We start from the raw sequence: 25,661 nt of genomic DNA, 5'->3' as shown, positions 1-25,661 counted from the left end.
ATCCGAAAATCAGGATTGCAACCATAAAGTGGAAGATGTGGAAGAGAAGGAGAGGAATATAAATAGAAGGGAAGGCATACGAAGAAGAGGGAGGCTTTTTGAGAAAGAAAAAGTGTATTATCAATATTTGTATCCAAACTTGAGAAATACTATTAGAAACTATCCTCGGAAACAGTCCGAGGAGGAATTCTCAGTCTTACTCTTTGCAAACGATTCTTTGTTTTCTTCCATTGGGCCCAAACCCGTTCTTTTTGTAATTGTCTAAGCCATCCTTGAAATCTAGATTACAAACCCATCCTCTAGAAATTCATTGTGAAGAAAGGCCTTTCAAGCCCATTTCCTCCTAGTCGTGGTTTGGGAATTTGAATTGTGTCCTTACAAAGTACATTACTCTTTATTAAATTAGACTAAATTGCAAAAAAAAAAAAAAGAAAAAAATTAGTGAGAATACTATAAAAAAAAAATTATCATGCACAATGCATGAGTTTGCGATTGGTTTTATAATTATTGAGCTGAGCTCTTTCTTAATATGGGTAGTGAATTCAAAGTAACACTTTTTATACAAAGTAGTTTGTTACATGAATTACCAAGTGGCAAATACTTTTTTTTTTTTTTTTAAATCGTACAGAAAATACCGCAACTTAATTGGCCTGACCTGCATATTTTGCAACGTCTACCCTCAAGTAAGTTTTTTCTAGGGGAAATTATTTTGTATACTTGTTGGTAAGTATCTACCATCCCAAATTTTAACCTTGATTCCCTATAAGACAATTTGTGTCTTAATTCTACCTAGAAGTGAGGGTAGTCCCCAATATATATATTTTTTTTATATTGTTTGATTTTTTGGGTACAATTATTGAGTTATACTGGGACAATGGATGCTCCAAATTAGATTAATCACGTAAAAGGGGACAAGATTTTAATTAAGGAAAACAAAATGAATTCTCAAGAATTTCAACAAACAGCAAAAGCGCAGGTACTTGTTAGAAACATTTTTTGGAACCCCAAATGCATCTGGTGGAATTATGTATGGTACCTACAAATAACTAGGAAAATCATCCTAATCCAAAACTAGGTGACATTTTTTTTGGAGAAAAAAACACGCATACAAAGAAGAGGTAAAGGGGTTTTAACACAAATGCACATCACAACTAAAATAAATAATATTTTAATTGTTTACATGTAGTTGCTCCGACTACTAACAAGTTTAGGGCCCATTTGATATACATGTTTAAAAATTGAAAATTGTTGTTTGAAAACACAAACCAAACACCCCTTAATAATCCTACAAACACTTTGTGGAAAAAATAAACTGAATCGCTATTATATGTCTATCACAAATCACAAATCATAAATCAAAGGGGCACAATTATGGGTGCTTCTGGGACCCAGTTTTGAATTGGTGAGCATTCCCACCCACCTTCCTTGCTATGAGACACAGTAAAATGCTTAGGAACCCAATTCTCCTCTCTTGACTCTCTTTCTCTCTGGAGCTCCCTTTGTTTTTCCTCAACAGCTTTCTTCGCTTCTTTTGCTTTCTCCCAGTTCTTGCTCAGGATGCCTCGGCTCACGTCGCTCCACACCAGAGCAGATTCACTTGCCCATATTTCCTATTGTAAAAAAGTAAAAGGGAACCCCTCAATTCACTTGCAAATACGGATGAGTATTTTATATAATTGTGCATAGATAGCCATCCATGATTTAGGATGCACATAGTTTGTGCATAGATAGTCTTTTTTTTTTTGTGGCTAAATGCGCATATATATTCATTTGGGAATTTTATATTATATATATATATATATATATATATATATATATTTATATATTTAACAAAGACAAATGTAGCTATTTCATTTTCTCCATGTGTCAAAGTCATAATGCAAAGAGGAAAAAAAAAAAAAAAACAAAACAATGCGACTGCCACATTCACATGGTAAAATATAGCCAAAAAAAAAAAAAAACTGGAATACCATTAATTTCGATCCTATTTTATGAAATAATACCTCAACACAAAAAGAAGAAACAGAGGAAGACAAGGATAGATGAGGGTTATAATTAAATTACCCTAGTATCCTTGACAATAGGAGCTCTCAGCCCTGAAATTACTTCTTTTGCATTATATATAACTGTAACTTTCCCATTATTTATGTTCTTCATCCTGACAGTTCTGCAATAGGAAATAGGAGAAGTACTGTTTTATTATACAACTAACATATGTTCTGTTCAAAAACCAAACAAATATTTCGACATTAAAAAATAAACCAGGTACAGTCAAAAGCTGCTTGGTGCCATTGGAAGAGAAGATATATTTTCTTTCAGAAATTTTTTGGTTACTAAGAACCTGAAAATTAATTTTGCCTAAGAGCTGCCACTTCCAACCAAAAAATGTAAAATGAGAAATGCATACCGTATTTAAGTGGTCCAGAGCAACTGAATTTTAATGATAAGGAGGAAGAATAATGATTTTGGAAAGAAACTTAAAATTATATACCTATCCCATTGACCATCAATCTCACAGAGAGTCTTCAATGAATAGGACTCAAAGACCTTCCCTTGAATAGACCGTTGATTTCCCCTGCGCCCTAGAAACGAAGTGTTTCTGTAACATAATTCAGCTTCAAGGCCACTTTCTTGACATTGAATTCTGACATTGCCAACCCAATCAGCCCAAGGAAATGGAAGAAATCTAATCAAGAGCTTTGGAGAGTTCATTACATAAGTTTCTCCATGATTTTGAAGCTTAAGCAGCCTTTTTCCATGCACCTCAGCTTCCACAGAAGTACCTAGATTGGTTTTTCAAAAAAAGTAGGGACAAAAACTGATTAAGAGCGCAAGTAATTAGAGTATAACCCAATAGAGCAGTGATTATGAAAATATATTAAGGCCAAAGTAGTATGTAGGTTCAAATGTGATTACATCAGTGCAAATGAATGTCTACTAGTTATAAAATCTTATAGCTTTATATCCTAGAGACAGTTAAAAGATAATAAGGTGAACTCAATTTATAGCCTAGAGACAATTAAAAGTTATGGTGAACTGAATTTCATCACTGGTGAGCATTCATTTTTAAGTGATTCAACTAAAGGTAAACATGGTTATAGGTAATGTTAAACTACTGTCATATAAATAGACTACAGTAAGTGAATGAAAATGGACATATGGAGGGTGAGGTCATGGATTTACCATCAATGCTTGTGTAATCATAAGAATTTAAGAGTTGGTGGTTTGAATGTACTGGCCAAAATCGAGGGCAGCAAGGACCTCCTTAGAGAAGAAAATGTAATTGAGGGAAGAATTGAGAATTTCCAAGAAAAGAGATGTCTTCTTTTGGAATGAATCTCATTACAAGGTAGCAGGCCATTTATGCGGTACTTTGACAAGCTAAGAGCCTAACTAATTCTCCTATCTAACTCTGTCAGCTGGCATAGCTGCCTCTAACCAACTAACCTCCTTCCAATTAAGCACATGACTTAATCACAAACATGGTCTAAGCCAAATTAGTTACCACTTTAACTACTATTAGAAGCTAATAATCACTAATATGGGTGGTACCGAGTGGACTTATAGAGTTATTAACTTGTTTTTTGTGTGGAGAGCAGTGTTTGGCTGTTGTCAAAACAGGGTTGTTTTGCAAGCCAACCCTCATTTCATCATGTGGACCATTTGAAGAGAAATCCATGGAGGATATTAACAATCATTTTCTGCAATCTTTGTTTGAGTTTTGTACTATGATTTAGGGGGTTATCTTGTAACTCTATTGTCAGTTTCTTCGATCTTATGAGTGTCCGTTTGTAATATGAGAATGCGCTAATATCCCAGCTGTGACAAGGTCTGGCAATCGTATCCCAGCTCCCAACAACCTTTACCATCTCATAGTACTTATCAGTTAATATGCAGAGCTGTAGTCACTAACCGCCGGCAGCAGCACCCTTTTGTCATTTAACCTTCACCCTTACAGGATAGCACAGCAGCATAAGCAACCAAGTACAGCAGCATAGGCAACCAAGTACCAGCAGCACCAACAATGCAACAGTATTAAGAGCAGTGATACAGCAATTCAACAAGAGTAACATGAATGGATTTTAAGGGTTCCTAACATATAAATTACCAATAAAAAGAAAATGGAAATATGAAGTTTGGAACTCATCTCAAGGGACCAACACGCTCATATCAAGCTCCAACAAATATCATCCCGCATAAAAAGCTCTGCCTCTTAGCCAATAGGAAAGAGACTTTGCATTCCACTCTATTCTAGTGCAATCAAATTTTCTTGAGTTACTAGTAGGACAAACTGCCAGAAATGAACTTAAAACAGGAAACAGAGAGAACAATTTGCTGAATTGGGAAGACACACATGTTAAATTGATGTTCAATAGGATGTGTGTGAAGCCTGATCTACTGTATTGGTTATGCCAAAGCTTTAAGAACTGCTGGGCTCCTGAATACGAGTTGGCATCCATAAAAATAATTGTGGAATTTTCAGTATTTGAGAATACATTAGAAATCCTAGGTGCATAATAGCACTTAGGTACAATTTTTTAGGTGTCGTACATTAAGTTTTGTAATAAAATTCAACCGTGTAATTGTATTGATCAATACAACACAAAGGTGTTATCTTCCCCAAGGTTAAATTCAATTATATGGCTCATTGGCCTATGCAACAACATGGTTGAATTTACCTGAAGACCTAAGCTATAGTACTTAAAGAACTGTACTTGAGTTCTGTTTATATATATATATAGCCAATTACTGGTCCACACTTGCAATGCCTTTCTATATAGATATGAATGAAAGCTATATATGCAACACAAATGAAAGCATGTATCTCTTGAGATATTATCAAGTTTTAGCTTTGAACAATCAAATTTCATTTACACTGCATTAATAAGGTGGAGTTTCTAAGGGTAAACTAAAAAAAATTAAAATAAAATTCTTAAGTACCATAGAATTTTGGAGTAGGATGATGACACCAGATCATTTCAACAGTTTCACCCTCATCAGTTGCATGGAGGGCAGACACTGGTGGGTGATGTGAAACCTGCAGAAGGGGCAGATATAGGAGCTTAGCCAAAGTAAGGTAGAAAATAAATAAGTCTGCTGTTCAAGCCAGACTAGGCTGTAATTGTATCAAGAACAAGCTTGGAACCCTCTTTGATCTCAAGTTTCATAAAATATCGCCAAATTTTGGAATGTCTGTGAACTTAAGTGCCTAATCAAGATCTTCTCATGCATTATATCAATGGAAAGATGAACCAATCTTGGCACAGCAAGGCTTGTAATAAATGGCTTCATTTAGAAGAATTTTAGACTATTATTATTTAGGGTTAATTGTAAGTAGTAGAAAGCTATCCAGAAATGCAAAAAAGAAAAGTACCTGTTCAAGTAGAACATTGAGATTTCCCCTTGAAACATGGTGGGTTTCTCCAAGAATAGGATTGTATGGAGCAACACCAAAGATCACAGGACGCACAGTAGAAATGCTCCATGTTACAACAGCAATGAATCTGTCTAGCGGGCTCTCACCACTGTTGCACCTGCTTATTATATCACTAGCAACGCAATACACTGATTCACCAAAGCACTGAAGGTGGGACTTTGGGACGTTGAAGAGAGGTGGCAACTGAACTTTCCAAATTACCAACACATAAAAAAAAATTTATTACACTTGGTGATTTAACTTCATGGAGGCAAGATTTATAACTAATACTTATTTGTCTTCATACATTCACAAACATATGAACATAGTTATTTTATGTGCACAAGCACTTCTCACAAAAATTATGTGTGTGTATTTGTGTCATTGTGTGTTTATGTGAGTGCCACTCGTTTGAATACATAAGGTCAGGGATGGACCAAGGTATGGGCCCAGGCCCTCCTGGATCCAATATTTTTTTTTAATTATTATATATTTCATTTTTGTAATTGGGCTTCTCTTCAAAAATCTTAGCATCTTTTTTTCCTAAATAAGCCTAACTAGCCTCACTCAAATAGCAAGGTCAAAACCAAATTTGCCTTCGGCTCCCAATTTTTTTTTTTCTCGTTTTTTGACAGGTTTTGACCGATTTTTGATTGGTTTTCACCAGTTTTAGCTTTTTTTTTTTTTTATTGGAATGGTAGCCAGTTCTCGGTTCAACCAGCCAATTCAGCCGGTCCGGTCCGGTTTTTAAAATATTGCTAAATAGCAACTATTCAACCCAAAAACTTAACAAAAATAAAAAATAAAAATTCACAATGGTGATTGTATTTTAGCAAAAAAAAAAAACTATTTTACTACCAAAGAACTAAAAAATTATGTGTTATTGGAGAAGCTAAAGCTAATATACCAGTTAATTGTAGTAAGTTGTTAAAATTAAAATACAATATTTTATTAAGATTATATCTTTTCCTTTAAATAAAAAACTCAAATTCTCTCTTTTCCTATTATTTTAATGAATTGTTTATATTATTTTAAAAGAAGTAATTATAAAAATAGAATATTTGATGTTGAGTGTACTGTAAAGTGGGGTGGTAAAATAAATAAAGTACCATTTCGAGGTGCTAAAAGCTAAAATTTTTAGCACCACCAATATGAATGCTCTAACTTTAAAAAAAAAAAAACATAACTAGGCTAATTTTTTTTTAAAAAAAACATTATTTTGTTTTTGTTTTTGTTGGTAAATGATTGTATCTCAATCTATTTAGAAACAACGATTTTGAGTATTTATAATTTTTTAATACTATATGGATGCCTATTTGAAGTTTTTTTCTTTCCTTCATACTCCAGTCGCCACTAGCTTAAAACCCTGAGTCCATCCGTACTTAAGATCAATCTAAAATCACTCATGTGAATACTAAATAGTGTTTTAACATTAGAAAATAGATAATAATAAAATGTTGCATATTAAATATATTGTGTTTGTTATAATATTTTATATATTAATAAGTCGTATTGCAATTTTTTTTCATTATCAAAATTCCACTAATAATTATCATATAGTTGTTTTTTAGTAATTAAATAAACAACTTATGAAAGTTTTGTTAAACACATAAGACGATTTCATTCTAACAAAATTCAATCATATAGTAATCATTTAGGCATCTAAAGCTTTAGAGTTCAACTTGAAAACAATATCTAATTATGGATTCTTATTATAAAAATTTTCCCATATTTTATTACTTATACAGTTATTTTTATGAAGAATAATAAATTATTACATAAAGAATTTGAACTCTTTACACTTTTGAAAGGTAACAATATTATTTTTGCCCGTAATTAAAAATTTTACTCCTTTATTTTCTTTTTTTTTGTGGTACCCTTATTTTTCTTTTATAACTTTTAGACCTTACAAAACCTTGACAAAATTTAAAACATTTGCTTTTACTTTTCCATGAAGTTTGACATAAAAGCTAGAGAAGTATTAAAAGAAGAAGAAGAAAATCAAAGTATAAAGGGGCTTTGATTTCTATGGGAGAATTAATTTTCTACTATGATTAAGATTATGACTCCTTTTCCCTCTACACTTGCACTTTGTAACTTGGAAGTGTCGTTAGATCTTTATTCACCCAAAGCCTTAATCTTTGTATTTGTAATTGAGGATTCTTTGGTTGCATTTGGGGTTTGGGTATTGTGGCAGTGTCTTTGTACCACAATTGTAATCCCCAAATTTCTAATCGAAATTTTCTCCACACCGCTGTCTGTGAACTTAGAAGCCTAAGGCTGAACACATAAATCCAATTCTTCATAAAATCTCGATCACCATTCATTCAAACTTCCCAATCCCAAACCCAAGTTGGTTCACCGTCAACCTTAAGTCATTTCCCTTTTCCAAAAAAAAAAAATCCCAAACCCATAATACACTTGCTGCCCCTAGCCCTTACCCAACCATACCATGCTTTAAATCCCTCATTTTGTCTACAGTCAACTATTGACAATATTGATAATTCTGCATCCAACCATAATCCCGCATAAAGATCCAAGAAACCCTAATCCCTCATTATTTCTGTTTAAGATTCTACTTGAAATGCCAATTTTGGATGGAAGGAGAATAGAATAGAGTTGATTATAAATTGTAGCCAATTTCCGATCAACTCTACTCTACTTTTCGTCTCTCTCCTTCCATTCAAACAAGCCATTAAAAACACCTAAACCATTATTGTGTTCCTTAACACTATTCCTCACCTAAAACCATTGATGGCTTGGCGATCCAAACCGCCAGACACAATAACCTGGCCCAACTCACTATAACCCATTTGGTACCCTGATTCTCTTACCTTTAATATCCCCTGCGATTATTAATATGATCTGGGCAACCCTAAATGTTGCTGACTATGGACTTAGTTGTTTGTGTTGATCCTCCTTTTCAGTTGGTGCCTATGTTGCACCTCGATTTATTCGTCTATGTACTATATTTTAGCTTTTGCTAATTCCTTCATTACCAAGAGGATAGAAGAACGAGAACTGATATGATATGCTAACACACAATGGAAATGGTTGCAAATTACATCATCTTGAACACCTTCCAACAAACAATTTATCTATTAATATTTATTGACAATTATAATTATGTAGACTTTTGTGTTTGGAGTTTGAAGTACTAGAGAGTACTAGTTTTAATGCTAGAAAACTTTGTACAAGTTTTTAAAAGTTCGCCTGTAGGATTTTGTTTTTGGGGCTAATTAAATGTAGGATTTCTTCAAATCAATTTAAAGGAGAGTTTCTCAAACTTATTACCTAGCAATTGAAATGAGTATACACCTATATTTTTAATCACATAACCTACTGATTCAGGAAATTATTAATCATCAGTTAATAAATGCCCTTAAGACAATTGCTAATAAATCATTTTAGGAAAGTTTGGCATTACTTTTATCGGTGTATAAAAAACCATCAAATAAATAAATTTTTTTTCTTTTCCTATAAAAATTTTAAAAAATATTTCTTAAACTAATACCCTTAAAACATCTGTTAACTTTTCCCCATTAATAATTATTGTATATAATTTCTTTAAATGAATAATAAATTATCTGATTAAAATAAATGTAAATATTGTTATAGACTGCACATAATAGATTGTTTAGAGGAAAAGTTTGTCTTTTATAATATATGAAATATTCTTCTAGACTTTAGTAGTGAAGAAAATGGGAGAACATGATGGCTTCAACTGCAATATTAAATGGTTTCCCACTTCTCCATTATAATAATTCATAAAAAAGTGGTCCCATTTCCAAATTTCAAGAAAATGATTTTTTTTTTTTTTTTGAGAAGGAAGAAAAATATTATATTGATTAGCGAAAAAAATGTAATGCCCATTAATTCTTTGAGTGCATATCATCAACATCATAAGTTCATAACTTGATTTCCGAAAAAGTCAAACATATAAAATGCATATTACTGATACTAAAGAAATAAAATGCAAATTGATAAGGACAAATTACCAAACAGACTATTAAAAGCATAATATGGTATTAAATAAATACTACCCCAAATGATTAGATATGATACGACAAGGTAAACATTACACACTTATGACTCATGGGCACATATTGCAACTATAACCCACAGGTGGCTCTAAGCAATAACTTTTTATTGAATTAATATTTCAGAAATTGCATTGCTTAATTTCATGGTCTCTATTTATTTTTAACACTTATATCAAGTTTTATGTCAATCAAGTACAATTTACTATTCAATTTAGAAACTCATATTTTATAAGCAATTTTAAATTTAAAAAATCTTCAAATTTAAATATTTAATCAATAACATAGTTATTGATCTCATATTCTCTTAAAATTTTGCAAGTATGTAAAAGAGTAAATGTTTGCATTCTGTAAAGAAAATATTGAGTTGTGTAATATAACTCAAAGTTACACTACTCCCTTTATTTCAATGAAAAACTTCAAGTGAAGATAATTTTTTGTATTTTTCTGTGCTTGGTAGTATCAGAAAAAAAAAATTCGTTATAGACTTATAGTAAGACTATCTCTTAACTTCTTTTATTTAGCTTGCCGTGAGAAAGAGCTGTTTTATGCTAAAATTTATGAAAAACAACTCTATCTTATGTGAAGCTAAATAAAGAAAACAACTTGATCTATCTCACACAAAGCTAAATAAGAGAAGTCAAGAGATAGCTTTCCAACTCATTTTAAGGTTGATACCAAATATAGAAAAATAAGATATATTTTTAAAATTAAAAGGAAAAATTATTCAATGTTTAGAAAACTTTAAAATAAGGCAGTTTGACTTGCCTGAAGGCGTGTGAGATCTGATCCTGGCATAACATTTTTAAAGAGGCTTAAAACAAGTTGGAGAGGATTAGGAGCTGCATAATCAGTATTTGATTCCCCATCTATTGTCAATGGCTTGGTAAGAACAAGCCTCATCTCTTCCTTCCCTTCAGTAACCTGTATACCACATTGTAAAGTTTCAAACTGTGAGTGTGACTAGCGAGAGAGAGAGAGAGAGGAAAAAAAAAAAAACAAACACAAACACGAAATTCACCTGTCTTTTTAAATAAATAAATAAAATTTGCAATATTCAACTACATCACTGAGAACAAGAATACAAGAGTGATTATAGAGGTACTACAAATTTTATTAAATAAGTCTTACAAACTAATGTATCACTAACCGATTACAAAAAATTAATTCAAATATTCATTTATCATCTTATTGATGTTGCACCAATTACATTTATTGCCGCGTCAATTTATGATTTATTTTTTTTGTAACAAAATTGGTGGTAATTATATCATTTTTTCTAATTTTTATTTTTGTTTGTTATTTTGATTCCCCCCCCCCCCCCTCCTTTTCCAATACCATCAAAAGAGTATGGGACTTGAAAGTGAAATGTTCTCTAAGCTTTTTTTTTTTTTTTTTTTTGAATGTTCTCTAAGCTAGTCAACATAGGAAACTAATTTTCTTATATTTTTAATCTAAACATAAAATAAAATGACGATTAAATGAGCAAATAACACTTCTTCTCACTCAAGATTTGGAAAAATGTTAAAAAACTCTTCTTATTTTCATAAAGGACACTCGACTTCCCTATGACTATTTATGTGTCACTAAAAAATGAGTAAAAATGTATAATTTTTAAGATAAATTTTAATTCAAATTACCTGAAAATAATGTTTACTAACCAGCAGTCATTATATAATGAGAAAAATCTAAGAAAAATGAAATCAACATAATAGTATCACAGGTAAAGTGTTTTAATAATAACAATTACAAGGTGGTAAAAAAAAAAGGTGGATAGACATATGGAGCAGTTTAGTGAAGGAAGAGTGAGGAGCTGTTTGTAATCATAGGCATAGCATTGCATTAACATCATTGTTTACTGTTGAACTATAATTACAATTTACAACTTCTGACAGGAAGAGAGGGGGGTGGTATCTTAAAATCGTACCAAAACATGTGATGTCATGTCTCACACACACAAACTATTGAACAAAAGATAATATGTAATGTGGCCCCGGCGCTACAGGAGAAGATTTTGTATTTGTCTCTACTATGAGATGTAATCTCTATCTCTATCTCTATCTCTATCTCATCTACCTTTATTTACTTCCTCCAAATTTGGTATGAATCAAATAAATACCACATCAGAACAAATTAATAGGAGGAGATAAAAACATTGCACTGTAATACTACTTTAAAAACATCTTGCATAGATAAAAACATTTTTGAATGAGCTGTATATCTAAAAATTCTAAAATATTGAATTGGAAAATTGATTATATCAATTATTTAGGAGGGAACACGTTGCATTGTAATACTACTTTATATTGCATAAGGAAAAAATAAAATGCCAAAAGTTAGAAACGTAAAGGCCAAGGATGTTTGCCATGTAGCACAAGCAGCTCAAAGCATATAAGGAGAAATGAGAATAAATAATTGCAAGAATTCGGGAAATTTGGTAGATAGGCATGGCTGAACCAAATATTTTTTTTTTTCAAAGGCCTATAACAGTGAATCCAGAATCTTCATTAAAAAAAAAAAAAACAGTGAATCCTGAATCATTCCTGATAGCGTTTCATCCATTTCCTTTATAGATTAAGATTTTTTTTTTTTCCCAAGAAAACTACAAAAATTTTTGTATAGAAAAGTATGGACAACCTTTTAAGATTTTGACACATAGATACTTAACTAAAAAAATAAAGTTTCATCCCATGAGAAAAAATTCACATAACGAAATCTTAAGAGGAGGACTTAAAGAACAGCATCTACGTACTGTACCTAAATTTTGTCCAAAATATATATTCTAGTTTTGCTGTATAGTTATTGTTATTGTTACCCAACATCTAAAAAATAAAAGAAGGTCATTTAGATAATATTTAATTTTCATCTAAAAAAATAGTATTTAATTTAAACCAAATATATAGAAGATATTTATTTATATTCAATTATAGTTATAGATTTACGTAAACGGTTTTGATAATAAGATTACATTAGCAAGATATATATATATATATATATATATATATATATATATATATATATATATATAAAGAATAAATTTTACAATTTCTTTCACAAATTAAATATAAATATACTTTAAAACTTTATTTTTATCATATATAAATATATTTTTAGTTTTTTACCCAAATTATATTCTAAGGAAAAATAAAAAGCAATAAAAATAAATGAACATTCTATACCTTTAGATAAACATGAAAAGACCAATGACCATGAGACAAGAACCGGGGGGGTTTTGAATTTTGTCCGATCCATTATGGAAACTCGGGAGTAATTCCGTGTTTGAAAACATAATACATACTTTTAGTACACGAATCGGTGCATGTTGTCTTCTTATCTTAACTTATAAGCATTTGCAAAAGAAAAAAGAATAGCTTTAAATAATATAATACTAATTAATAAAGTAGCCAGCCAAGCCCAGCCAACTGATATTGGCCAAAAACTTGGTATCATCAACCTTTTCCTATTCCATGTATAAAATTGCAGTCAACAAACAAGAAAAGGCCGGCAAACCAGTTTTACATATCGGAAAACAGCTACCTTGGAAACATGTCAATGACTTAAGCCATTGAATGATCACAAACGAAACTTTTCAAAAGGGCCTAGGCATCCCTTCTCTTCTGGACAGGAGCACGAAACGAAACAAAACGAAACGAAACAAAACGGGATACAAGATTGACACACGTCTATTTTAAGACAAGTGCTAATATTGTGTTCCTTCTAGCGCTCAAAACCATCAAATTTCAAAAGATTAAAAATCCCTAGTGGCCTGGTTTGTTTTGTTACCAGTTTTCTTAGAAACCGAAGTGAACAATTACATGTATGCACACTTTTATCAGATTCGAATACCATTTTTAGAGAGAGAAAAAGAGAGAGAGGTATGCGTACCATTTGAGGAGCCTTTGGGTGACGGTATATATGGAGAGAGAGAGAGAGACACTGATTGAAGAGGTTTTCCTGGTAGATGAATATTTGTATTGTTCTCGTGATGTTTTAAGACTCGATCGGGACCAACTGTATGTTGATGGCTTTGTTAATGATGTCAAAGAATAGGTTCCGTCGGAGAGAGCGATGCCTATCGATCGAGATGGGTGTATTTGTTCGGGGAGCAAACTTTGGTCTGGGTACACACTTCTTTATATCATTTTTCTTGTCTTCTTTTTGGGGAAAGAAACTTGTGATTAGTATTCAATTTAATTACTTTTAAGATTCTAAAAATAGTAATTAATTAATTACTTATATATAATTTTTTTTTTTTTAAAAAAACCTTTCACTTCAATTAAATGAATCTTATTTTAATCATTTGCTATAATAAATATACTTTTTATACATTTGGTCTATCAAATGGGATTTATAATTTCATCAAAAAACAAAAAAAGGATTTAATTTAATCCCCACAATTTTTAATAAGATTTTGGGATGTACTTGTTCATAGCTTGACATCAGAATCTATAGCTCAACTTGAAGAACTTCGGTCTCTTCGTTTCGTTTTTGAGACGCATACTTCAATGATACATCATATGCACTTCATTCTATGAATAATATAAATTTTCTGTTCTTCTTCTTTTTCTTTTTCTTTTTCTTTTTCTTTTTCTTTTTTTCTCTCTTTTTTTTTAAAGAGAGTAAAATTCATTTTTTCAAAAAAGATTTATGCTTAATTTGTTTTACAGGAAAACATTTTGTGAAAATAATTTTCCAAGTTTTTCTATATTTGGCAGTATCAGAAGGAAAACCAAAATTAGTAACAAAAAACTCAAGTGAAAAAATACACATTATTTTGGAGAGCTTGTTTTCCGCTTTTATATTCTGCAAGACAATCTCATTAAGAGGAGAGCTTCTCTTTCTCTCTCATTTATGCTAGGCTAGTAATCTCTCTCTCTCTCTCTCTCTCCCTAAACCCCCAATTTTTTCATCTCTCACAAATCGACCTCGTTTTATTTCGCTGCCCACCTACCTGATTAAGAAGCACAACGATGGCACATTCATTGTATTGTGGAATTTTGTTGCCATTTACCATTAGATATCTAACATTTTCGTTAGTTGTCACTGTTTAAAAGAATATAGGGAACTAGCATCTCGAGTTTTATAAACTCGAGATCCAAGTAAAAATCGAGCTTTTAAAACTCGATTTGCAGTGGTCGGCAATACCTTGATGTGGACAAATTTTCCACGTGTAGTCACGTAGAAATCGAGTTTATAAGACTCGAAATCTACACGCCCATTTTCAAACCCCTCCCTGAAACAATCACACTCTCTCAACCTCACTCAAACACTCACACTCTCTCAATCTCTCAAACGCTCTCTCTGAAACACTCTCACTAAAAATTCAAACACTCTCCCTCGAACACCCAAAGCCGGTCACCCTCGACCCCTCGGCGTGACCCAACTACGCTCGATCGCCGGTGGGTTTTTCGATTTTTTGTTGAAATTTTGTTCCTTTTTTGTTTTGGGTGTTCAATTGTGAAGAAATGTGATCTGGGTTTCTCTTATTTTAATTGGTGAAGGTTGATTTCCTGTCTAATGTTGGTGGTTTTGTTTGATCATATGGGGAATTGATGGTTAATTTGTGTTTTATTTGGCTGATTTTTTTATGGGTTTTGGTTGGATTTATATGAGATTGGTTTTCGTATTTTTATTGGCAATATGTTTAAGCTCTGCTATGTGGACGAAGTTGGGTGTTTGATGGATATAAATTATCTATTATGTTCAGATTTTATTTTAATTTTTTGCTAATTAGCTACGTAAATGACTCGATTGTGGTTTTGTTTATGTCTCCTCTATACATTGGTTTTTTCTTTGTTCTTTTTTGGACACATTAGGGGATTTTTTATTTATTTTTTATCGAGATGTTTATGCAGGATTTCACTGGTTTTGTGGTTATTTTTATTCATTATCATTTAGGACGTGCGTGGCTATTTTTCATCCAAGAAGTCACTGTATAGCTTTGAAGTGTATTTGTTCGACTATGTGTACGCTTGGCTTGCTTGATCCTCTTAGTTTAATATGATGTTATTTACTTATTTTTATCTTTATTTTTAGTTCTGAGATAGATACAACAAGAGAATAAACTACAGAACCTTCTTTTTAGTTCATTTTGGATTGGTCTCTTAATTTATTACTATTTCAAAAACCATCTTGGCTTTATATTAATTTTCCATTGGATTTTTCCCTTCGCTTTGTTATCTATTTTAGCAAGAGAATGCGTTTTTCATTTATTCCCCTGTTGTTGTTGAGCTTCCATAGCTAGATACTATTAAGTGTGGAGTAGTCGGATGTATAGCTTTTTTCCCTAAATGATTTTCCAAAAACCATAAAAGTGACGCCTTATGACCACCCATTTTGATTTCCGTTCGGAGGGATTGAGGACGCGAGAGAACCCATCATAGAAAGAAGCTTCATTAAGAAACGAGAATCAATTGTCGGGTCATACTTCTCATACTCGATGATGCTAAGTTACAAGTATGTTAATGACATACCTCTGCTACTTTGTCTATGCTTTCTGCCTTTACTCTGTCCAAGACCAAATTGCATCCGAGAAGGTCCCCATGATTTAGATGAATATCACATGAATCTGGATTAAAAAAATGAGTTGCAATGTCCATTGTCACTGCAAAATAAGCCACGATTATAAAGTAATACAAACCATTTACGGTTTCACTACGGACACAAAGAAATGTTTTTATGGTGAATTCTAACCCATAAGGAAGGGGAAGGGGAGTTTCGAACTAGTGACCATCACTTCTTAGGTGTGATTCCCAGATTCATGTCAACATAAGCCATGTGTCAATCAATGGTAGTTGTAGTAAACCATGACTTTCAAATGCTTAAGGCGATCGGAAGTGGGTAAGCTGTCTTTCAACCTCATACTGACACCCTCCCTCCCTTATGTGCAAGCATCTTTGAATAACCAAATGTGAGCATTGCACATGAAGAACATAAGAAATAACGAAATGGGGTTTCCTAGGATTCAAACTAAAGATCTATTTTTCAAACCGAGCTCTAATACCATGTCTGCCTTGCATTTTGTCTTATATGGACAATATGGTTTGAAAAACATGAGAACTTTTGAGGGTGGATTTTATTTTTTTTTAGTAATTTACACATACACATACACACGTAGTGAGTCTTAAACTCATCACCTCATCCTCTTACTCTTACAAGGATAGGAGGTGCAATTTGAGAGGTGAAGTTTTCTCAAAATTTGAAACTTCAATTTTGAGATTGTCGTCTCATCGGACATACGATTTTACGGCAACACAAACAGATGTTTTTCTAGATATTTTAGATCCTTTATCTTGCTTTTAATTCTTTGGGAGCTCCTTTCCTGTCTAGTCCATATTATCTTTTATATATATATATAATGTAGGGACTAGTCAACCATGTCCAAAATTGTCAGGCCAGTTTGCAATGGCGTTTTTGATACCGAGATGTCGGTCAGAAATTATGCAAATGCCGTCGTCAGGTATCAGGTGGCCAATCGTTTCTCTGAGGCATCGTAAAAACCACCTCCAGCGGACACGACTCACAATCCACAACGGCACAAGGCGAGAGGGAATACCTTGTTGTTAGCATCGGTTGCCATTGCGACCAACAACTTTCACGATATTTACCATACGGATGGGTCCCATCAATGCGATAGCGGCTTGCGATATTTGAATCCTGATATGCATGGACCGAAAGACCAAAACACATAATGCAACAATACGGTGTGATCTTCATCGGTGGGTGTGACACGATAGCAAAGCGGGTAGTCGGGTCTACCGATCAATATACGCCATTAGCAACTTTTGCAGCCTTTGGTAAGATTCTTCCCAATCTCCAAACATAAGCGCAATCGCCTTTTGTTTCGCATCCCATACCTTGTAGTAAGAAGGCCTATGGCCATTATATTTCGCCTCATCGAGAGATGCGAGATGCTTAATTTGAGTGGTGTGATCCTCGAAGTAACTTGTTATGGATTTCTGCAATAAAATTACAACTCATCATTCTACCATCATTTCGCACCCTGTCGGTATACACGTGTGAGGACCCACATACACGGTGACCATCCATAGATTTTGGAGCTCGGGCTTCATAACTGCGTAGACATACCACTTGCATGACTCATGCACGCATTTCGCACAAAAATTTTCCTCGTCGACCTAGTGATCTTAAACTGTTTGTTTTCCTTAAGGGCACAAATTGTTAATACGCGCTTCACCTCCACTTTACTGGCAAAAGTCAACCCTTTGCACAAATTCATCCCCTCTCTCCAAGTAGACACAAATGGCATCTCAATATGCGAAGGATCAACCATATTTTCCCAAGTATTTGCAGAGAATGACAACGCAGGAGGTGCGTAGGGAGGGATTGTGTTTGTAATGTTTTGGACACTAATAACATTGTCTGCATCAGGTTCACCACCGTCCAATGTCTCATCGTCATCAATGTCCCTCTCAAAGTCCCCAAAGTCTCGAAAGTCCCCTCTCTCAATCATGTCTTCATAGTCATCTTTATCGGCAAAATCTTCACCGTTAATGGCAAGATTCTCATCAACATAGTCGTCATCGTCATCATCATTGTTAACGACAGTAGTCTCATCAACATAGTCGTCGTTGTCATCATCATCGTCATCATCATTGTTAATGGCAGTAGTCTCATCAACATAGTCGTCGTCATCATCATCATCATCATCTCCATCGGCATGAACATCATCATCCTCTACATGTGTAGAATACTCATATTGAGCATCCGGAAGCGCAACTTGTAAGCTTGTGGCACGCGGCTCCAACTGTATGTACAACTCAATGTTACTTACTTCAGCTATACTCTCCAACTTGTCAAACATGATCTTCACATGTTTGTCTTTTTCTATCAGCATATACTTGTAATTAATCCGGTGCTTCATGATTTCATTTGGCATACGATAAGTAATTTAAATGTTGTACGCATCAGGATTCTTACACAACTCTTCCATGACAAATATCTTCAATTCATCAAGGGTTTTCAACCTGCGATCAACTTCGGCATAATAGGTTTTCATACCCGGCCCCTCAAATGGCAATCCCTTGTTCGCATTGGGATTCTTAAGCGGACCACCATGGTATATGATTATAACAATATCAGGCATTGTGAACCTGTTCAAGTCAAGTCCTATGTTAGTTAAATCACATAGTCGTAAAGTGAGGGAAAAAAGTAATGCAATCTTACCAATGAACATATTCAAGCCAGGTTATAGAGTGCCCATTAATATCTAAACGCCAAGACGTAAACCTTCTAATCCTAGTGGATGGAGAGATGGAATTATCTATTACTCCATTGTGTGGTGACCTATAATGCCTAAAAGGGTTCTGAAAGAACTAGGTGGGTAGAGGAGCATGATTACATACCCATTCACTACATTCATTCACTACCTATTTCATACCCAAACCAATGGTAAATAAAGTCAAAAAAACCTGAAAGATCATGATAAAAATAAAAGCCTAGAAATGATGAATAAAATTTTGATAATTACATACTCATTCCCATTCATTACATTCATTCACTACCCATTTCATACCCAAACCAATGATAAATAAAGTCAAAGAAATTTGTAAGATCATGATAAAAATAAAAACCTAGAAATGATGAATAAAATTTTGATAAAAAAAACTATACAAATAAATACTCAAAAAATTAACATTAACAAAACAAAGTTCTATAATTCACAATATTGATAAATTAACTAAGTTATGTTAACTATCTACAAAATAAATGGTAAAACTCTTTAACCCACACCCATAGACAACATACCCAAACTACAATGACAATCAAATTATGCAAACCCTTACCTTAGATATGAATTTCTTGAGAGGGAAGAGCGGTGAGAGTGGACAATGTGGTTTTGTGAGAGTGAGTGGTGTGAGAGAGTTATGGGTGAGTGAGAGTTAGTGAGGGTGAGTGAGTGAGAGTTAGTGAAAGTGAGAGCTCGTTTTAGGTTTTCTCTGTGTGTTACTGAGGGTGTGAGTTTCTGTGAGAGTTAATGCCACGGGCTGAGGTTTAAATAACATGCCCAGAGGAAATCGAGTCTATAAGACTCGAGTTACTATCATAAAACTCGAGTCTCTAAGACTCGAGTTCTATGCGTATAAAAACTTAATTTAAAAATAAGATATAGTAAAACTCGAGTTTATAAAACTTGAGTTCTATCGGAAGTAAAACGAGTTTTAGAAACTCGAGATCCAGGTGGCATTTTGTCCACCTCAGCAAGCCCAAAGCGACCATAAAGCGAGTTTTTGAGACTCGATTTATTAGATGAATCTCGAGTTTCAAAAACTCGAGTTGTTATTTTCCTTTATTGTTTTGAACCATGCCTAACTTACTATATTCATGCCATCCACACTGCTAATCTGCACATTCCCCCTTGTATTGTGATGCCTTCGTCCATGCCTATTCCCAATGCTGATGACACTTCCTTTAACATTCCGCTCATTAATACTAAACGTGCCAACAATTTGTTGCCTTTTACCTTAGAGTAATTTTAGAACTACAAATTATTCCACAATTTTTTTACCACAATTCTAACGTGGTAAATTTGAGTGGTTAACTATTACTTACACATGAACCCACCATTTTTTCTTTACTAATCACACTTTGTCACATCACAATTGTAGTAAGAAGTTGTGAAAATTTATGTGGTTTTAAACTTTTCCATTATCTTAAGAATTCATATCATATGCTTTGATGTACTCTCATGGCAATGCTGTTGACCTTGGCCAACTCTTTACCTCTTTTTGCATATTTGTTTGTTCTTTAAACAATATTGATAATGGCTATTTTCACTTATATATAGGTTCTCCTTGTTTAAGTGTAGCAGTACTACAGCACACCCTTAGTGTGATAGTCACTCCACAAGTATAAATGTTTGTGAAGTATAGGGGGTAAGAGTCGTGATTCAAGTCTCCAAGAAAGAGCTTCACACATATATATACTTAGATTATGTTAAAGTAGAATTTCTAACTTGTATAAAAAAAAAAAATAAAAAATAGTAGTATATAATCTCATTACTTTACACTTTACAAAATTTACATTGTCTTCTAACTATTGTTATGAAGATATGGTTGATTTTTGTAATTTCATCTCTTATTTGACGATAAGAAATCTTACCAATTGAGCTAACTGAGGCACACATTATGTAATTGGTTAAATTTTGAACAACGTACTATCATACATGTTTGAATTGTATAAGAAATGTTATTAATTTCCTACACGTACCAAACGCCATAATTTTTTTTTCTCAATTTCAATTTTGTTATTAAACACTAGAAAATAAGTTGATTTTCTAAAATAATTTTTTTTGGAAAATAGATAATTTTTTAGAATTAAAATGTTTTAATTAAAACAACTGGAGATGGTATTTTCAGTTCTCATAATGCCAGCCATATGTCAAACATTTTTTTTACCGAACTTATTACAAAATGTTATTTAAAAAACTATTATTAAATTTTTTTTGATAATTTAATAATGTGGGAGAGATGATTTGAATTTGGATGTCTCTGATGGAAGTATTAAGACAAGACTCTTGACCTTTTTTCCTTCTTTTTTCATTTTTATGGATAAGACTATTAGCTTATTAAAGGCAAAAATAATATTTTGGTTTCTATATTTTAGGATCATAGTCAATTTGGTTCCTATATTTTTGGGTCATAATTAGTAAATCTTAAAACTCTTAGACTATTAAAATTTTATCCACAAATGTATAATTATGCTTAAAGTGTGTTAATCCTTTTTTTGAGGGAATAAAGTGTGCTAATCCAAGAAGTAAATTATTATAGGTATTTATATGATTGTATTTGAATATGAAGCTATATATTTTTATATTTAAAGATATATGATTTTGTAAGATTTTAATGGAAAGTTTAAATGTAAAATAGAATTTAAATTCAATTAAAAAAATATGATACAATAATGACGTGTAAAATTATGAGGTATTAAAAGTTCATGTACCAAAATATTATGAGCACAGTTTTATATATTATAAATGAGAGAGAGAGAGAGAGAGAGAGTTAATTTTTTTAGATAAAATCAAATTTTAACTCTTATATATTAGAGACTTGTACATTCTTTGTTAGGTAAACACAAAATCATCTAAACATGAAGCCTTAAGAGCAGAAGATGCCAAATTGCAAACACAAAGTAATACATAGCCTTAATGTAAGGTGCTTAGCCCCAAAGAAAAAAAAAATCCAATGTAAGGCCTTATCTTTTTTTCTTTTTTCTTTTTTTGAAACCATGTAACACTGTTTTCAGAATCGGACCGGACCGGGAGGTTGGACCGTGAAAACCGAGAACCAGGATAAAAACTGGTTTTTTAAGCATAGAGAACCGTATTTTTAGTTAATTCCGTGAACCCCTAAAACCGAGGTTGGACCAGGCGAACCGGTGTCAAGAACCGTGCGGTCCAACCCCTTAGCAATTTTTTTTTTAATAAAAACAACTTAACACAATTTTATTCTACTTAATTAAATTATCCATCTCTTACAAAGAAAAAAAAATTATAATTATAATTAAAATCCTTCAAAGATATTCAACTTTACTTCAAAAATTAATCATAAATTTTAATGTTTTCATGGTTATTATTTTATTTTATTAACTTTCTTATTTAATTATTAAATATATGCTTGAAAATCATTAAATTTTCCTCACATATATTGATATATTAGTCAATTTTGCTAGTTTTATAAATTTAATATCTATATTTAGATTTTAATTAATTATTAAATTAATTATGACATCATCACGGTTTGACCCTAGTTCAATCTCGGTTCGACCTCAAAAACCTTGAACCTCTCCCTTTTACGGTTCAATGAACGGTCTAGGTTTCAAAACCTTGCCATGTAAGGCCTTATCTTAAATTAATTGATTACGTCGATATTTAGAATGGGAGTAGAATTTGATGTCATCTTATATAGAATGAGAATTTCCATAACGATTCCAATGGAAAAAAGAAAACATGGGTGAAGGTTCCTCCATAACCATCAATCCCTTTTATACTAAGTCCATAAAACGAAATATTTTTTGTGGTGTGGTATTTTAGAAGCAGCAACTAGCCGAAAATCTTCCTACACATGGAAGGGTGTTGAAGACCCTTTTTTTCACAACACTTGGCAATATTTCATTGGCAATTCATGCCACATCAACATAACATAAATGTAGGGACCTGGGATCGGTAACCAAGGTTGGCCTAAGTAACCAAGGCCGGCTCAGGTAATCGAGACTGGCCCAGCACCGTTAGGGTAGGGCCAGCGCTATGACAAAAGTAAAAGGTATAGGCTCGACACTCGGGGGAAAACCTACCATAATTGGGCCGGGTTAGGCCCAATACCAACTAGTAGGCCAAGGATAACCGATAAGGGAACAGTCAATACTAAGATTGATCCCTTGAGTGAAGTTAATGCCTTGGGAAAATTTGTTGCTGATCACTATTCGACGTCGATACAATTTTCAAGGGGAATCCTCATAATGAATCAGTTTCCTTGGGATTTTAGGCATAAGTGGAGTCGCATGGGAATTGATGAAAAAAGTAATGATTTGGATCCCCATTAAGGGAGACTATAGAAAGGAAGGTAGGATGAATGGGAAAGGAGTTGGAAAACCCAGAAAAGGGTGAAAATTCACGAGAGAAGGGAGAAGAGTGAGAGGAGAAATCAAAGAGGGTGGGGTTTGAGGCAACATCTAGTAGGAGTGTAAGGAAATCCACCAATTAATAAATTAGGAGGTACCACTAGGTCTGGGCCCTGCAATTGGCACCATCTGTGGGAATCCTACTTAACAGAAGACTTCGAGCTAGCCTAATACCATCCAATATGGAAGGCCCGCATGCTGAAGAAGGATCAGTTGGGGAAAATCATTCAAGGGCTTCGTCTTGAGGCCAAATGATGGGAATCAATAAGCATTCAATGATCCATTGCATGTTCCAGTTGGGCCTATTACGAGAGCAAGATCCAAAAAGATCAAAGAAGCACTTAATAGGCTAATTCAAGATATTTGGGCTGATTCTAACGCAGGACATTCCAAGCTTGGCCCAAAGGAAGATGAAGGCGTAATGAATTTAATCCAAGCTATTGAAGGCTGATCTGGCTTAATTGGGCGTGATTTATGGTGTAGATTAATGATTGATTAACTTTCCAGCTCCATATCAGTTAATAGAGATTTTTTCCTATTTTGGAGCTACTATTTCAGACCAAATCTACCTGAATTTAGGGCTTTTATTATTTAGAAATTTTTTTGCTATTTTCCTATTTTGGATTTGCTAATTTAAGACCAAATCAACTTTTATTTAAGGTTTTATTATTTAGTACTTTTTTTTTAATATTTTCTATTTTTCAGTCATGTCTTATAAATAGCATGCACTCATTGTAATAGAGGATTATTGAATAAAAATTAGAAAATGTGAGACTTTGCTCTTCTTTTGGTTCTTTAGAAACTGTGAACTTATCAGGGACTTTTCCTTTTGGCGTTCAAACTTTATACCTTCAGTTCGTGATTCAATTATAATCATTGGGTCAAGGTTTGTTACTTATACTTTTGGTTCGCGTTTCACTTATAAACGTTGGGTCAGGGTTCTATCAAAATTTGAATTTTACCTTTCCTGGACAAATATTTCAATATTATTTGTTGGGTCTCAAAGTGTGTCGATTGAGGTTCGCATCATTTGGTATTAGAGCACAAGTTCTAAAATCAATTTTCTATCCCTTTATCTTTTGTTTCCTGTTATCATTCTATCTTGTTCCTTTTGTATTCTTTATTTATCATTCTTATTTTTTTGACGTGCACTAGGTTAAAATTGTGCACCCAGCTCCCAAAAAAAAAGTAAAAAAAAAAAAAAAAGTGAAAAAAAGAAGAGACTTCGAAAAAGAAATAGAAAACAGAAAAAAAAAAATTGTTTGTAGTTTCAGTTCTCTCAAACCAAAATATTGTTTTCTTTTGTCCTCTTCCTTTGATTTGGTGTTTCTGTCATATTTTCTTGCCATCAGTATTTGTTTAAATACTACAAGTTGAATTTCTTGATCAAGTTTTTTAGATTAATGCAAAACTGAAAAGGGGAAGCTACGAGTGGAAAAAGGCAAGAGAGTGTGAGACTAATATCGGAAAAAAGCCAATGTAAGAGTGAAACATGAGTGGGAGTGACATAATTTGAGTGCAAACACGTGAGGGAATACTGTGAGGAATTATTTCTAACATTTCTCTGTAGTTTCAAAAGTATGTCTTCAAGAGGCGAAACATCAAATAGGTAAGGAGGGGAAGAGTCGTCCATCATGTTGTAGGCTATGCAACAGCAATTTGAATGCATGAACATGGTGTTTAATGAGATTCAGGATTGGATGGATAGGCAAGACACTGTTATTGATACTTTGCGTGAGGAGAGTCCCCAAAGAGGCCCTAATGCTAGAAGGCAAGAAAGGCGTGCACGCATGGATGATTCTGATGACTACCACGAGGATGAGTTTGAAGATGAAGAAGAGCAAGTTTCATTGAATAATGAAGGCAGGTTTGTGCCAAGGGGAGAAAGGCATGGTAGAGGTTTCCGAAGAGATCCAAGATGGCAAGATGGGACTGATAGAAATCTAGGAAACATAAAAATGAAGATACCAACGTTCCAAGGGAAAAAATGATCCAGAAGTGTACTTGGAGTGGGAGAAGAAGGTGGAGTTAATCTTTGAGTGCCACAACTACTCCGAGGAGAAAAAGGTAAAACTCGTTGTAATTGAATTTACTGACTATGCTATTATATGGTGGGATCAACTTGTGATGAATAGAAGGAGAAACCATAAGAGACCTATTGAGACTTAGGAGAAATGAAGGCCATCATGAGGAGGCAATTTGTTCCTAGTCACTACTATAGGGACTTGTATCAAAAATTACAGAGTCTTACTCAAGGCTATAAGAGCATGGATGACTACCACAAGGAGATAGAGATTGCCATGATTCGGGCAAATGTAGAGGAGGATAGAGAAGCTACCATGGCAAGGATTCTGAATGGGCTGAAACAGGACATTGCCAACGTGGTGGAGTTGCAGCATTACGTGGAGTTGGAGGACATGGTGCACATGGCAATAAAGGTGGAACGACAGCTTCAAAGGAAAGGAACTCATTCATTTCAAAATCCGGGCTCCTCTGCTTCATGGAGGTCAAATGGGAGGAAAGACGAAGGGGCTATTTTCAAGTCCAAAACCGAACCACCAAAAAGG

General features: G+C 33.4%; 1 protein-coding gene across 1 annotated transcript; it reads right to left on the bottom strand.

Annotated features, from left to right (window-relative positions):
• Positions 1-1,127: 1,127 nt before the first annotated feature.
• Positions 1,128-13,610, bottom strand: LOC142640614 (oxysterol-binding protein-related protein 4B). The gene is made up of 7 exons (XM_075814795.1): positions 13,342-13,610; positions 10,225-10,380; positions 5,375-5,620; positions 4,942-5,038; positions 2,492-2,783; positions 2,065-2,167; positions 1,128-1,610 (listed from the first exon to the last, which is right to left on the bottom strand). Exons 1-7 carry the CDS (start codon positions 13,342-13,344, stop codon positions 1,356-1,358), a joined length of 1,152 nt encoding a protein of 383 aa, XP_075670910.1. The 5' UTR covers positions 13,345-13,610; the 3' UTR covers positions 1,128-1,355.
• Positions 13,611-25,661: the final 12,051 nt, after the last annotated feature.

This window comes from Castanea sativa, chromosome 1 (genome assembly GCF_040712315.1).
Source record: "Castanea sativa cultivar Marrone di Chiusa Pesio chromosome 1, ASM4071231v1".
In the NCBI taxonomy this organism is placed as follows: Eukaryota; Viridiplantae; Streptophyta; class Magnoliopsida; order Fagales; family Fagaceae; genus Castanea; species Castanea sativa.
The sequence above is the reverse complement of the archived record's forward strand: the minus strand, read 5'-3'. Positions and strand labels throughout refer to the sequence as shown.